At 42.6% G+C, this 14,188-nt stretch overlaps 1 protein-coding gene across 1 annotated transcript in view; it reads left to right on the top strand.

Annotated features, from left to right (window-relative positions):
- Positions 1–3,150: 3,150 nt before the first annotated feature.
- Positions 3,151–14,188, top strand: part of LOC308326256 (voltage-dependent R-type calcium channel subunit alpha-1E-like) — a gene marked incomplete at its 3' end in the record, with an annotated part of 70,112 nt that continues 59,074 nt past the window's right edge. The window contains exons 1-2 of the mRNA XM_080779063.1: positions 3,151–3,497; positions 10,565–10,831. Of these exons, the coding sequence (XP_080635189.1) occupies positions 3,394–3,497; positions 10,565–10,831 (371 nt within the window). The 5' untranslated portion in view covers positions 3,151–3,393. The remainder of the gene's footprint in view (positions 3,498–10,564; positions 10,832–14,188) is intronic.

The following is a 14,188-nucleotide window of genomic DNA, read 5'->3' on the forward strand; positions in this document are numbered from 1 at the left end:
TTTTCCCCCTACCGACGGTGGCGTCAAATCCCGACTCTCTAGTGTAGAACATTCTTTAATCAATTTGATTACAAAAACACATAGATTATGAACAAGAACTTCTCGCCTTTCTGAAGAGACAGAGATGAATCGGTGGTGCATGGTGTATGCCGATAAGGTACCGTAAGGAATGGATAACAGTAGCACTAGCCTACGTTGGCTACTGTCAAATGAAGTTGAAACATAAAGTAATCCACTTTTTTTTAAATGCCAATACCCAACTAGATACACGCCTCTAAATCCATCATCTTTCTTCTCCATATTTTCGTTCATCGCCGCTAGACTCCTTGCTTGGCTCCGAGCCACCTGCTCCTATATTTAGCCCTGGCCAATACAGCGGAAATCATCACTCAAGGAATTCATTCAAATCACAAAACTTGGAACGAGAGGCTGTATATGTGTCCATCTGATCGTGGTTCGATCTATTTCGAAATGATGGAGAAGAAAGGCGCATCACTCCGAGGTAAAAAAAAGAAGGCAAATTGATTCATTATTTATTTTTTAATATACCTAATTGGCGTTTTGACTTTACGCTCCATTAATTCTGTTCCCCAGAGAGCTTCTCTTTTTTTTTGCAGGTTTGTTTGATCGTAATTGTCTCGTCTGATAGGGATGTTATTCCTTTAATTGGTTGGGCGCTGCATGGTGAAACAGAACTGTCTTAGTGAAATCAAACAGCTAAAAATAAATAAATAAAATACCTATAGGAGTCAGATATATTTGAGTTTGTTGACACGCACAAATTATAGGTGCAGCTAGGGGTCTGACTCCCACACACTGTATGTTTCTCTTGATGACTGTGTTGCACATACATTTTTGCAAGACGGCAGAGGGGAAAATCCAACTTCGATAAATGTTATATGTAATTTGGCAATTGACAGTAACGCGTATCCTACTGTTATTTTGAATATGGAGTATAAATGAAAGAATAGGCTAACGCCCAACTGTATACTGTGTTTAGGCTAAATGTTAAGAGGTATAGGCAGATCACAAGTTAACCTATAGAACTGTCTGTCATGCCAACTGTTTATGGTCATTCAATTGTCAGACAGCAGTGACCTATTCAGGAATCCATCTGTCTCAGTGTCATTTCTGTATGGTGTTGTGTTTCCAGGTGTGTTGATTCAAGTGCCTTTGGGATGCTAAATAGTGCCTGAAATATATCTTCTAACCACTGATAATATAGAGGGCATATACGTAGCCACATCCTTGCACCTAATGTAACATTGATCACAGCACTGAATCCAGAGTGTGCATTGATCTCTGCTTCAGATTGTCTCTTCCGAGTAGAAATAAAAGATCACACCCATGTGAAGTGAGGGGCGCTCATCGTACGGTATACAACACTTGATGTAATTTCTCCATCCATTGTCAATGGGAATGTGTTGGACAAAAATAGCAGATTTGCTCGCCCTTATCATCAGGACGTAACATGTCGATTTGCTTGACGTAAATTCTCCATTCATTGTCAATGGGAATTTGACAAAATAGCCGATTTGCTCATCATCAGATCTATGACGGAAATTCCCCATTCATTGTCCAAAAAACGTCTGGGTTTCCGAGACAATGTAGCAGGTTAAGGCCGATAGAGACATGTGTACTGTGTTCTTTTCTGGTCTTAAGAATCCTGTTGCTGATGTGTGTGAGTCACTGCCATTGCCTCAGCTCTCCCCCTCTCTGTCACCATCCTTTCAGCTCCAGCTCAATGGAAATGGCCTTGTTTCCTCTGATTCAGACCGGCTTGTGTTAAAACTCTTGACAGCCTTGTCACAGCCATCAAGAACGACAGCTCTAAAGTTGAGTTTCACTCTGAACATAAACTGAACTACCAACCAGAAAAATATATATTTATAATTAATTCATGTATACTCTGTCAATGTGGCTCCTCCATTCAATATCTCCTTTCTTGTGAATTCTCGATTCCCTCAATAATTCCCACAATAGCCACAGCATACAACAATTGATAGAATGAGGTGAATTCAGGTGAATCTTTACTCAACTGCTCGAGATGGACGGCCAGATACATTCCAATAGTGAATTGAGGGGTGCCATAGCTGAATGCATGGATTAGAGCATATATGTCAAACTCAAGGCCCGCGGGATGCTATTTAATTAGTATTAGAACTGGCCCTCTGGTATATTGTACAGACCACTATAATACTACAAGTCCCACAATGCACTGCGAGTGCATTGGCACATATCGAGGGCCTGCAAGCGCAAGCATACGTCTACTCTTCACTATTGATCAGCACTGAAAGTATATCGCTTGTGGTCAACTTTCAGCTACTTCTCTCCCCAAAAATGGCTAAATGAAAGGTGGACTCTGAAGACGGGGGTTTTCAAGTCAGGTGGGAGGCAGAGGGCAAACCTCTGTTGTCTCTTCTGTGTGGAGACAGTGTGGCTGTAATGAAAGATATAAGAAGACGAAGATGATAAGAAATGAATGCAACTGATTTGATTTACGTTCTCATTTTACTATGAAAGCCGTGCTTGGTGAGTTTGTCTGGGACGTCCTCATGACCGCGGTGCCCGCATGTTGAAACACAGTCCAATGTCTTTATTTTGGCCCACTGTGTATTTGTCAGTTTGACATCCCTGGATTAGAGAGACTGCCTGTCTGTGGAAACAAGGTCCCCGGTTTGCCTCCCAGCCCTGGCTATGTGTCTAAGTTGCTCTCCCCTGAGTGCTCATCATAACCATCTGAACAGACATCAGCTGGGCCAAGTCCCCGTGGGACTACAAAGGTCTTCCTATCCCTATAGTGGAGAGAGACCATATATTTTCTGTCGGTATCACCAGAAGCAGAGGCTAATTGGAGGCAAAATCACCCTTTGTTTTGGAGGTCAACGGATGTCTGAGCAATGGGGGAAGAACAGCCATTTTTATTTTATACTTTTTACAAAGTAATTAATTCAGTGTTTATCTTTACCCCCTCACAGCGTTATGGTGAAACCTGGCAGCTATACCAAACTATTCAACCTCTCCACGCAGCAGCCAAACACTCCAGAGATGCTCACCAGCTCAGACCAATCTCTCTCTCTTACAACTGACCCTCGCGACGACTCGGGCAGGTCTGGACCAAGCCGGGGCGGCGGAGCCGGAGCCGGAGAAACCCACGACGTCCAGTCCTCCCTGTCCCTCCCCGAGCCCGAGGCCTGGCGGACCCCCTGCAGCTCCACCACCGCACCACGCCATGGCCTGGCCCAAGGCTCTCGTTCCTGCTCATTGCAGGTCCCTCGCGTTCTGGACGAGTACCTGGCGCTGCCGCCCAGGGCCGCTAGCTTTGACCTGCCCTACAGGCGACGGGACGACGGCTCCTCCGAGCCCAGCTCGGCCTCCGTGAGCCCCCACAGCATGCACCGGCGGCGGGGGGGACTTGTGGACCAGAAGGACGTCATCATGGCCCATCAGGCCCACAAGATCCAGTGCACTCCGCAGGCCCGCAGGAAAGAGTGGGAGTAAGTATACACACACACAGGGGAGGTTGTTTTGGTCGACTAATACTATGGCGGAAAATGTTCGCCGACTACCTTTTTTCACTGACAAAAACGACATAAAAACTAAATGAAAACTAAAACTCCTACGACTAAATATACTGTCGATTTTGTCAACAAATGAAAACTAGACTAAAATGTCAGGAAGGGACTATAGTGGACAAGAGATTCAGTGTACGTAATTTTACACTTGGTTGCATGCTGAAAATAGCAGAGCTACACGCTCACAAGTTGTGAGCTTGTAGATCGGCCATTTTCAGCAAGTGTAAAATCTGTCATTACGACGCCAAAATACATTTTAGTCGACTAAATCAACTGTAAAATGTGACTGAAACTAAATGTAAACTATGACTAAAACTAAAATAGAAATTTGCTGCCAAAAACAACAATGCTGAGTCACTTCCCAGATTTACATGTTCAAAGATGGGAAACAAAACAAACTATACCACAGAGGAAGGGTGAAAGTTCACAATTCACATCAATTAACTACAGCATGTTCATACATGATTATACATACAGAACATGACCTACAGTATTACATGACTATTGCAGTGGGAAAGCCACTGCATTCTTGTCCATGAGTAAAAGCAGTTTAGTTTTAATAATTGCACTGACAGACAGTAGGCTGACAGGAAACGGGAGAGAGATGGGGGAAGACATGCAGTAAAGGACGTGTCGGGCTCGGGAGTCGAACCCGCGGCACACTGCGACTGGATTACCAGTCGGGTGCCCAGACGGTTACGCCACCGCCTGGGCCAATATGTCCATCTTTGAGGGTTTGTGTAAACACAGACGAAAGTGAGGACGCAAATCGTTTATTGGGACAGAATGAGGTGATGTACAGTATGTATGATGACGTATGATGATAAGAGCGCCCCTCACTTCACGTGGACTTTCTGTTTTAGGCATGCGTTGGTGGTGTGTTCGTCGATCAGTCATGCTGATGCGCATTATTAATGGTGATGCTAAGTACACTTGCATTGTGGAACTTTGAACCCTGGTGCCACATCGCTCTGATTATCCGGTTACCATCACTTGGAATGTGGAGTGGCACTCCATACCGCCCCCACCCTTCACTGCTAGCACCACCGTCCCCTTGTCCATATTCTCCTACACACTCTCCACTATACAGTATGTGACCAAATTTGACTGAGAGCCTGCCATCGCGCAAATTCCAGCTTTTCACCTTTTTCACTTTTTCAGGAGAAGAACTAAAGAAAATTTCTTCTTTAGTTCTATGTCTGAAATAAGTGTCGCTGTGTCAGAGCTGAAATCGACATGTAAATATGAAATAAATGCTTAAACATGTAGCTAGGTGTAATGTTAGAGACCCCAGAAGTGAACCTTTCAAGCCTGTTTTCTCAACTCGCTGTTTCTCTGCAGGATATTACTCTATAAGCCATATCTCCAAAACTGGTGGGTCAAACTGAACAACCAATATGTCAATTTGAAGCTATGATTCCCTGCTTTCATATAACATGAAAAAACCAATGGCAGTTCCTCAGTCAAATTTGGCCACATATATTCTCTTGATCAATGTGTATTCTCTCTCTCTCTCTCTCTCTCTCTCTCTCTCTCTTCACGTCTCTCTCCTCTTACCTGTTACTCTTATGTGCACATACAGGATACACACTGTGTGTACACCCTCCCTCCGCGTACGCCCACGCACGCACACACACACACACACACACACACACACACACACACACACACACACACACACACACACACACACACACACGATTATACAGTACGTGCTGTCTTACTGTACTGTACATATGTTCGTTCCCCTTTCACATCTCCAGCGAACTCATTCAGCACATTGTTACATTGAAAAGAAAGATGGGTTGATGACGGTGCCTCTGTCTATGAAGTACATTATCCATGTGGTCGAACAACGAGGAATAGGATTTTTCATTAAAACATGTATTGTGTCTATATGTCCATTAGGGGATGCTACAGAATCAAACTACAGTAATAATCAGTCAAACAAAGCAGAACAATCTAAACGTGAAGACCTTTTTCAAAGGCCATGTGTTGCTTTGGCTTGAATGATATATATGTATATGTATTGTGCATGCCGGTATATGGTAATGTCATTTTGTGACAAAACATTCAAATCCAGTGTAGTTTGTGTAGTAATCCAGTATTAAACATTACTGTTGAGTTGAAAGAAATGCTTGAATTTACAGCCTAATCGTTTTTCTAGTATTGAAGAAACAGGCGCATCCATGATTTCACATAACTACTGCTTATTTTCGTAAAATGTTGGCTTATCAAAAATCACCATGATGTATGTAAATGTTAGTTGTTAGTCGGCACAAACTGACATAACTCGGTGTGTCAGTTGCTAGGGAACAGAGAGAAAAATAAAACCCACTTAAAACCACTCCAATCAATGGGGTTGAAATCCTGTCGGCAATTACATAAATGCTCTTTTTTGAGTTATGGTGCTAAGTACACCCATTAAAGCTTTAACTCACAGAACATGTCACCCGCCCGTCACTCTGCTTGGCCAGTATATTCTCTTCAATGCTACTGTATTTCTATAAAGATACAGTATGAGAACACTGGCACTGCATGCATGCTGCTCCATATTACCTTGAGGGAAAGCTTCTCATCTCTTTGTGTCATTTATTGTTTTCCCAAACAGTAGGTCGTGAGTGACTTGTGACACATTTGTGGGTCACTGACCAATTCTTTAGAGTCACGATTCGAGTAAGAATCCCATTTTCTCTTCCTATATTTAAAAAAAAGTATGATAATTTCATACATTTTAAACACAAACAAACAAATCTAAGAATTGCCATGAATAAATAAAAATGTATAATTAATAAGTATAGTGAAAATAGCTGCTCTACAAGGTTGCAACGTAACGTGAAGCGTCACATTGTGCGCTTGTAGACCTGCGATTTTTAAGCGATGGTCCGACATGCGCCGCTCCCGTGCTTGCGGTTAGGGTTAGGTTAGGATTGAGGTTTCGGATCAATATGCTGTCGGAAAAAAGACCTGCACCCGATTTTTGCACTAGATTGGGTTCCGGGGCAAACGTCTAATGTCTCTTTTGGGTCTCGACCTGAAAAGTTTGGGCACCACTGATTTATGGCAAAAAACAGGCCTTTTCCTTAAAACCACGATAACCATCTGCTTTGATTGGCTTTTTCTACATTTGACCCTCTGACAGACTATATAAACATCATAGCTTGCTATTTCCAGGACCCTCTGAGTAGGCTGAAAGGAGAGCTGAACATAATGCCATTACAAAAACCTGTATAATCATCATTGCAGTGATTGCTTTGAAATGGACTAGCGTTACCTCTGTGCTACTCTGGTATAGTAGATACAATAATGCTGAAGCAGACATAGCTGGAAATAACGCTGGATTCCTGCAACTTGTTCCTTGAAATTGTCCAGTTGCAGCCTTTGTTCACACAGAGTGAATCCTTGACACGGTGTGCTATTGAGGCACAGTTACCCTGAGGTGCTTGCATGCGTGCGTGCATGTGTGTGTGTGTGTGTGTGTGTGTGTGTGTGTGTGTGTGTGTGTGTGTGTGTGTGTGTGTGTGTGTGTGTGTGTGTGTGTGTGTGTGTGTGTGTGTGTGCGTGTGTACGTGTACGTGTGTGTGCGTGTGTGTGTGTGGGAAGTCCTCTTTCTGCTGTAGGAAGAAGAGGATGCTCTGTTGTGCAACATGACTTTTGTTGGCAAAATGAAATGAAAAGAACAGAACAGAGCAGAAATGCAATGCTATGTCGCTATGGAAACAACAGAGAGAGAGAGAGAGAGAGAGAGAGAGAGAGAGAGAGAGAGGGGGGGGGGGGAGGAGAGAGAGAATGTAATGTAGAGATGGACAAATGTTTTTACTGGACAACCATCATAGATCTCTCTCTGGAGGACCTTGTGTAAAAAAGTATTTTTTAGGGGTGCCAGCCCCTCCTATATTCAGCTATAGCGTAGATTCTTGCCCTAACACAAACATTAAATGCCATTGACACTGAATGGAGAATTTACGTCATATACTGTGTGTCTGAGCAAATCGGGTATTTTTGTTGCGAACGCAGTGATTGCGAACGCAGTGAGCACTTACTATGAGACCTAGCAGATCATGTCTGTCTGTCTGTCTGTCTGTCTGTGTGTCTGTGTGTCCCCCTTTTGTGCCCATATATGGAGCTGAGTGATTTGTTTGTGATTGATGCAACACACTCCATATTTGGACGTATAGCTGCGTTCGCTTCCCGCGTTTGCGCGTCTTACTTGTGTTAACACAAACATTAAATGCCATTGACAAACAAATGGAGAATAACGTCATATGTAGACGAGCGAATCGGCTATTTTGTCCTATAACACATTCCCATTGACAATATCATCATGAAGATGTATGATGATAAGAGCGCCCCCCACACACAGGTGGAAACAATGAAGTGAATGACACAGAGCTTATGAAAGAAATTGTTATATAGCTGTGCATGTATGCATATTAATACTAACCATATAACATCATTCAGATCATCAGTACTGTACCTGCAGTGAACCAATGTGCACATGACTCATGGTGACACATACATACATACATACATGCCATTATGTCCAAAATATATGATGACCAATGTGTTATATTTAGCATCAGGTCATTGTTCCGGGTCGTATTACATCATTAAACTGATACAGGGGGGGGGTAGGGAACAGAATCAGAGCATGAAGTTTGGAGCTGCAGCATGCTCACTTATTCACATTATATTGCCATTTTAGTCCCAGGTGATTGTTTTCTTGTTTAATTTATAGTGTCAGCCTTGCCATAATTATAATCTCTTGGCTGATTTCAAAATAGTAATCCGTGGTGTTTTGGAGATGCCCGCATTGTGTTGTAATACACGGCTAGACATTCACAGAGCTGCCAGCCATATAAATTGCCACGGTATTATGCTACATAATGTATTAAGAACCACTTTCAACCTATTTTGTCATTATAGACATTATGGTAAACCAAAAAAGACGATCTAAATTCTATAGCCTACAACACATTGCATTATGAGCTTGTACTTTCACTCTATATATGCACTATATACGGAGTATACACTGTATACGACAAAGTATATATGTGCGGTATATTATTGTTGCGTCCGTAGGTCGCATTTACTATGAAAACCTGCATGTCCCGGTAGTCACACCTCCATATATGGTCACGCCTATCGTCTGCTTTAAACTGGGGAAGAAGGCAGCAGATGGCAAGAGGAAGTCCAGTTGCCTATAACGAGGTCCCGCTCACCTTGAATGTGTAAAGCTCTCTCTCTCTCTCTCTCTCTCTCTCTCTCTCTCTCTCTCTCTCTCTCTCTCAAAAAAAGGGAGCAGCCCTCAGATCTATTTCATGGCCTATTTTTACAATTTTTACTCCAATATTAGCACAATGACCCAGTTTTATAATATTTTGATAGTAGCCTATACACCATGGCTGTCTGTATTAATAAAAGTATAGTTCATATTATTGAGTGGCGCTCCTATATACAGCTTTTCGTCACAAAACGTGTCACATTTGCCATTGATAATTTGGCTGAACAAATAGACTTTTCTAAACAATGTTTTTCTAAACAAAGTTTTAATTCAGCTCGGGGCTCCGGTAAATAACATTAAATACATTGAATATTTTTTTAACATTGTATCATGGTTAAAAGATAATAACATAGATAATAACATAAGTTGACAAATTAATTCATGAGGAAGTATACTGTACTCATTTTTATTGGATGATGTACGATGATAAGAGCGCCCCTCACTTCACACAGGTGTGATTTTTATGTTATGAGGACATTAGTTTACTACCTTGACCATAATGGAGGGAAATGTTTTTTAATTAATTCGATGTTCTGAGGCATGTTTATTTACCCCTGTCTGTAGTTTCTAATGTTATAGTATTAAACTTAAATGCATGTTTTAACATCTCGCACTTCCATTCATGGTTCAAGTCTTTTTGAACCAAACTTTGGAGAGATTTTATTATTGTTATTTTGTAAATGTTATGTGTTCCTAAAATATGCATAGGCCTATTCATGAGTTTTAAATGTAGTCCTACACCAGCTGCCATTATCTGGGGACCAACACAAGTGTTTCAATTTGTCTTAACAGTCTGATTGGCGTAGAACTCATTAATTCGTCTGCAACACCTGTTGGTCCCCGACACGTGTAGGACTAATATGTTGTATGTTCCCCTAGCTTTACATTTTCAAATAGCCTTCGTGAAACACTGTGGGAGGGTGCCTCGAGTGTGCTAGTTAGCTTTTATGTCGTGCTTCCTATATTTTCTGCAAGGTGGTACTGGTAACATTGAAAGCTGACTGTATTCCAGCTATTCGCCTCTCTCACACTTTAGATTGTTTTATAGAGAGCAAATTAATTTGAAGTAGACTAAATCGGGCTCATTATTTCAACTTGTTCTTCCGGTTCGCGTGTGTGTGTGTGTGTGTGTGTGTGTGTGTGTGCCCTCCTCCTGTCTTGTAAAGTTTGTGAAGACTATAGGCTACTTGGAAGTGTTTCGGAAGTGTGTTTTTTTTTGTTTTAGTTTTTTTTCGCAATTAGCTCTCATGCTCTCATGCCGACTGAAATGTAACGTTGTTTGTAGACCTTGGAAGGGAATTGTAAGATAAACTCTATGGATATTCCACCACCGTGCATCTGGTCGTCATTCAATTAAACTTGCTGTCTGAGAGCTCAGTGCGCGGCTTTACCAGCTCCGAACAGATGGAATGAAAGAGATAGTCTGTGCAACCACATCTTCAGAGGTATAGATGGATATGTTTCATTTCCTTTGGTCCATTATTGACTGTTGCATTATAAATGTGTTACCTTACTGATACGGATGCTACTACAACTGCAACTTTGGGGAATTGCATTTGCATTCAAACAGGTTGGCTGTTGGATTGAAAAGTGGATGTTTTATTCGTCTCGACGCGTCAGATTTTTCAACTTTTCGCCTCATTTCGTGGCGGAAAAAAAAACATTGAACCCAGCTGTGCTGATATCCTCATTTCCTCACATATAGAATGGCTCGTTTCGGAGACGAGGCTGCTCCGAACACGATGGACTCCGGAGACGGGGATGCGGAGCGCGGTGGAGACGGCCAGGATTCGGCATCGGCAGGGGGGATCTCCGTGTCCCTGAAACAAGCCAGGGCGCAGAGGGCTCGAACCATGGCGATGTACAACCCCGTCCCCCATCGACAGAACTGTCTCACCGTCAACAGGTCGCTCTTCATATTCGCGGAGGACAACGTCATTAGGAAATACGCAAGGAGAATCATCGAGTGGCCATATCCTTCCACATAATGTATATAAGGTTGTGTAGCCTGTGTAGGCTATACAACCTACAAGTTAAATGCATGTTGACATTATTTATCCTTGTTAATCGTGTGTGTGTGTGTGTGTGTGTGTGTGTGTGTGTGTGTGTGTGTGTGTGTGACTGTACCCGTCTATAGTACTGTATACGAGTTTGCTGTTAGGAAATCGACAGACTATAGCAGCACCACGGACAGCTCCCGAGTAACGGTTGCTGTAATTCAAAGATTTGAACATGACTCTAGGAGGCTTATATGTTTTATACTTTAATGAATTGAAAAGTGATAATTTGGTCCTTTTTGTATCAGCTGGTGTCCCATATAACTTGTCCTGAGTTCAGGGTAATTTTAAGCTTGTATTATAAGTAAGCCTTAGCCTGTACTGTAAAATGTATTGGTGTTGCTATCCATAATTCTCCCTATACACATGCTTATTTGCACATTACGGTATTCTATACTTTTAGGGCATTAGGTCAGCGATAACATAACTATTTGAGATATACAGTATAGGCTACCATATGTACTGGTTTGAACAGTGTAAAGCAGTGGTTCCCAAAGTAGGGCCCGGGGACCCCTAGGGGTACTTGAGGGAGTTCCCCAGCTAAATGATAGTTAGGAACCAAATGGACCCTCATGGGTCTGTAACTCTGAGCGTGTACAAACGGAACCCTAACGGGTCCATTTGGTTCCGTTTGTACACTATCAGAGTTAAATTAGCATTGATTTTACGATATTAAATTGGGGGTCCCAGAGGTAGAAATGCCATTAAATGGGGCGCCATAGCCTAATTTAGGTCATTACGGGGACCCTTGAAATGAAAGTGGTTGAGAATCACTGCTAGAGCCGTAAAAACCTTCTGTTATGGGGGGGTCCCTGGCATATCCTTTCAAATGGGGGGGTCCTCTGGCTAATTAGTGTCAATTAGGGGGGTCCTTGACATGAAAAGGTTTGGGAACCACTGGTGCAAAGTAAGAAAAGAATGCATCACGGAAGCACACACATTCTTATATGCCTTTGTGGGCTGGCTGGGTTTACGCTACAGTGTAGCTTGTAGAAGGTTAGCATGTGGCGATCTGCTCGCTGTGTGTGGGTGGGTATGTAGGCACATCTCTGCTGCCTCAGAGGGCTCATTGGAATATGAACCTGGCCATGAGTAGGTGTTGGTACGAAAATCTGCTTGCTGCTTTTCCACTGTAGAAATAAACATCCCGAGTCTGCAGTTCTTCTGACTACAAAAAGGGGAAGCTTAATTCCACAGTTTGGGTATAAGCCAGCAGGGAGAAGAATCTAGGACGTGTGGAACGTTGTCCAGGGTGTTTTATTAGGGAAAGCTCGGACAGCATGCCAGTATTAATTGATCTACTGGGGTTGGGTTGTTGGGTTGTGTATCATGTCTTGAAGTGGTATAGGGTTGCCATGTCTTTGGTTGCTGTGTAGGCCAGCATCAGTGTGTAAAAGAGGTGTAAAAGAGGAGAGATATCAAAAACAGTACTCTTTTCCTTACATGTTAAGGTTTCCTTTTGGGTTGTATTATAGCATAATCAATAATCATCCATAATTGCAATGATATGTATACTTTTATACACACAGGTTCTGTGGCTGTGTGGGGGTTAGGGTAATGACAGACTGACCGGCCTGGGCCGGCCTAGCGGTCAGGTCCGCTGGGCTGCTAAACCAGCCTGACAGCGTGTCGCGGGTTCGACTCCCGATCCCGACGACCTTTGCTGCATGTCGCTCCCTCAGAGTATATATTAATAGAGACGGCACCCGAAGGAAACCCTGAGGCGAAATGGACATAGTGGCCGAATGGTATTGAAGCGTTGAGCCAAACACATGAACGCGCTGGTCCGTTGATTATCATTGCGCACGTTCATGATGACACGTGAACACTGAACGCGTGCAATGATAGTCAACGGCAGCACGTTCATGTGTTTGGCCCAATCAATCCCAGAATGCACTCTGTTCCTACCCGGAAGGAGGAGTGAAATCGCCTCATGCACTTTTGAGCAACTTAATGCAAGTGGATGGGAGGAGATATCGGGTGCTCTATTAATATATACTCTAAGGTCGCACCCCATTTCCTCACTGTTGTTTTTGGCATAAAATTTAGATTTTAGTTTTAGTCATAGTCTCTTGAATAGTTTTCATTCACCTGGAATGTCTTAGTGTTAGTCTAGTTTTAGTCGACTAAATATCATAGGATTTTAGTCGACTAAATCTACAGTTGACTTAGTTTTCATTTAGTTTCCATTTTAGTGTTGAAAAAGGCAGTCGACGAACATTTTTCCTTTTTGTTTTAGTCGACGAAAACAACACTGCATTTTTCCTGTCACTATACTGTAGGCAGAAAAGGCACCAAAAATATCTTTATAGAGAAAAACTATCTTTAGAGAGAAAGATAAGCTGACCCCTGGGCAGCAGTGAGCTCACCACTGAGGTCACCAGATCTCTCCCTAATGGGACCTGCTGAGAAAGTGCTCACAAAATCTTAGATGATTATCTTCCTTCTTTTCTTTCTTTAATCTTTATTTATTCAGGGAAGTAAAGTTGATAGCAAGCTCTCTTTTCCAATAATGCCCTGATTACAGTACACATAAGTCATAACATACAATATAAACACAAATACATTACAGGATAAGAAACAATTCAGAGTGAACAAGTACAGCTAGATCTCAAATGGATCCTTACAAGTCTTGTGAAATCAAGTTATACAGTTTTACGATTGAGCGGGTATGACGTTGCCCAGTTTTGGCTATGATCATGGTGGTACCAAATCATGCGTTTGTGTTTGTGTCTCTGGTACTGTTGGGAACAACTTTCAAAAACCTTGGTTTAATGTGAACCTGGCAGTCTCAGTCACTGTGAGTTCCAGATGCTCTATCTCAGCTGTCCTATTTGAGTTAGTGACACCATTTTCACTCAAGGCGAGAAAATCAATAATGAAGGAGAAATGGCCTTTAGATGATTGAGGAGGCACAGTATAGTATGTGTGTGTGTGTGTGTGTGTGTGTGTGTGTGTGTGTGTGTGTGTGTGTGTGTGTGTGTGTGTGTGTGTGTGTGTGTGTGTGTGTGTGTGTGTGTGTGTGTGTGTGTGTGTGTGTGTGTGTGTGTGTGTGTGTGTGTGTGTGTGTGTGTGTGTGTGTGCGTGCGTGTGTACATCTCCTATACCAAACACGATATCCCAATGTGATGAAAGTGACTTAAGTTTAGAACACTCCTTCTCTCCCTCACTCTCTCATTCCTTCACTCCTTCTCTCGCTCACTCTCTCAATCCATCACTCCATTGCTCCCTCACCCCCCTACTCTGTCACTCCCTCACTCCATTACGCTACT

Source organism: Protomyctophum bolini, assembly GCF_963924005.1.
Source record: "Protomyctophum bolini genome assembly, chromosome: 12".
Taxonomy (NCBI): domain Eukaryota; kingdom Metazoa; phylum Chordata; class Actinopteri; order Myctophiformes; family Myctophidae; genus Protomyctophum; species Protomyctophum bolini.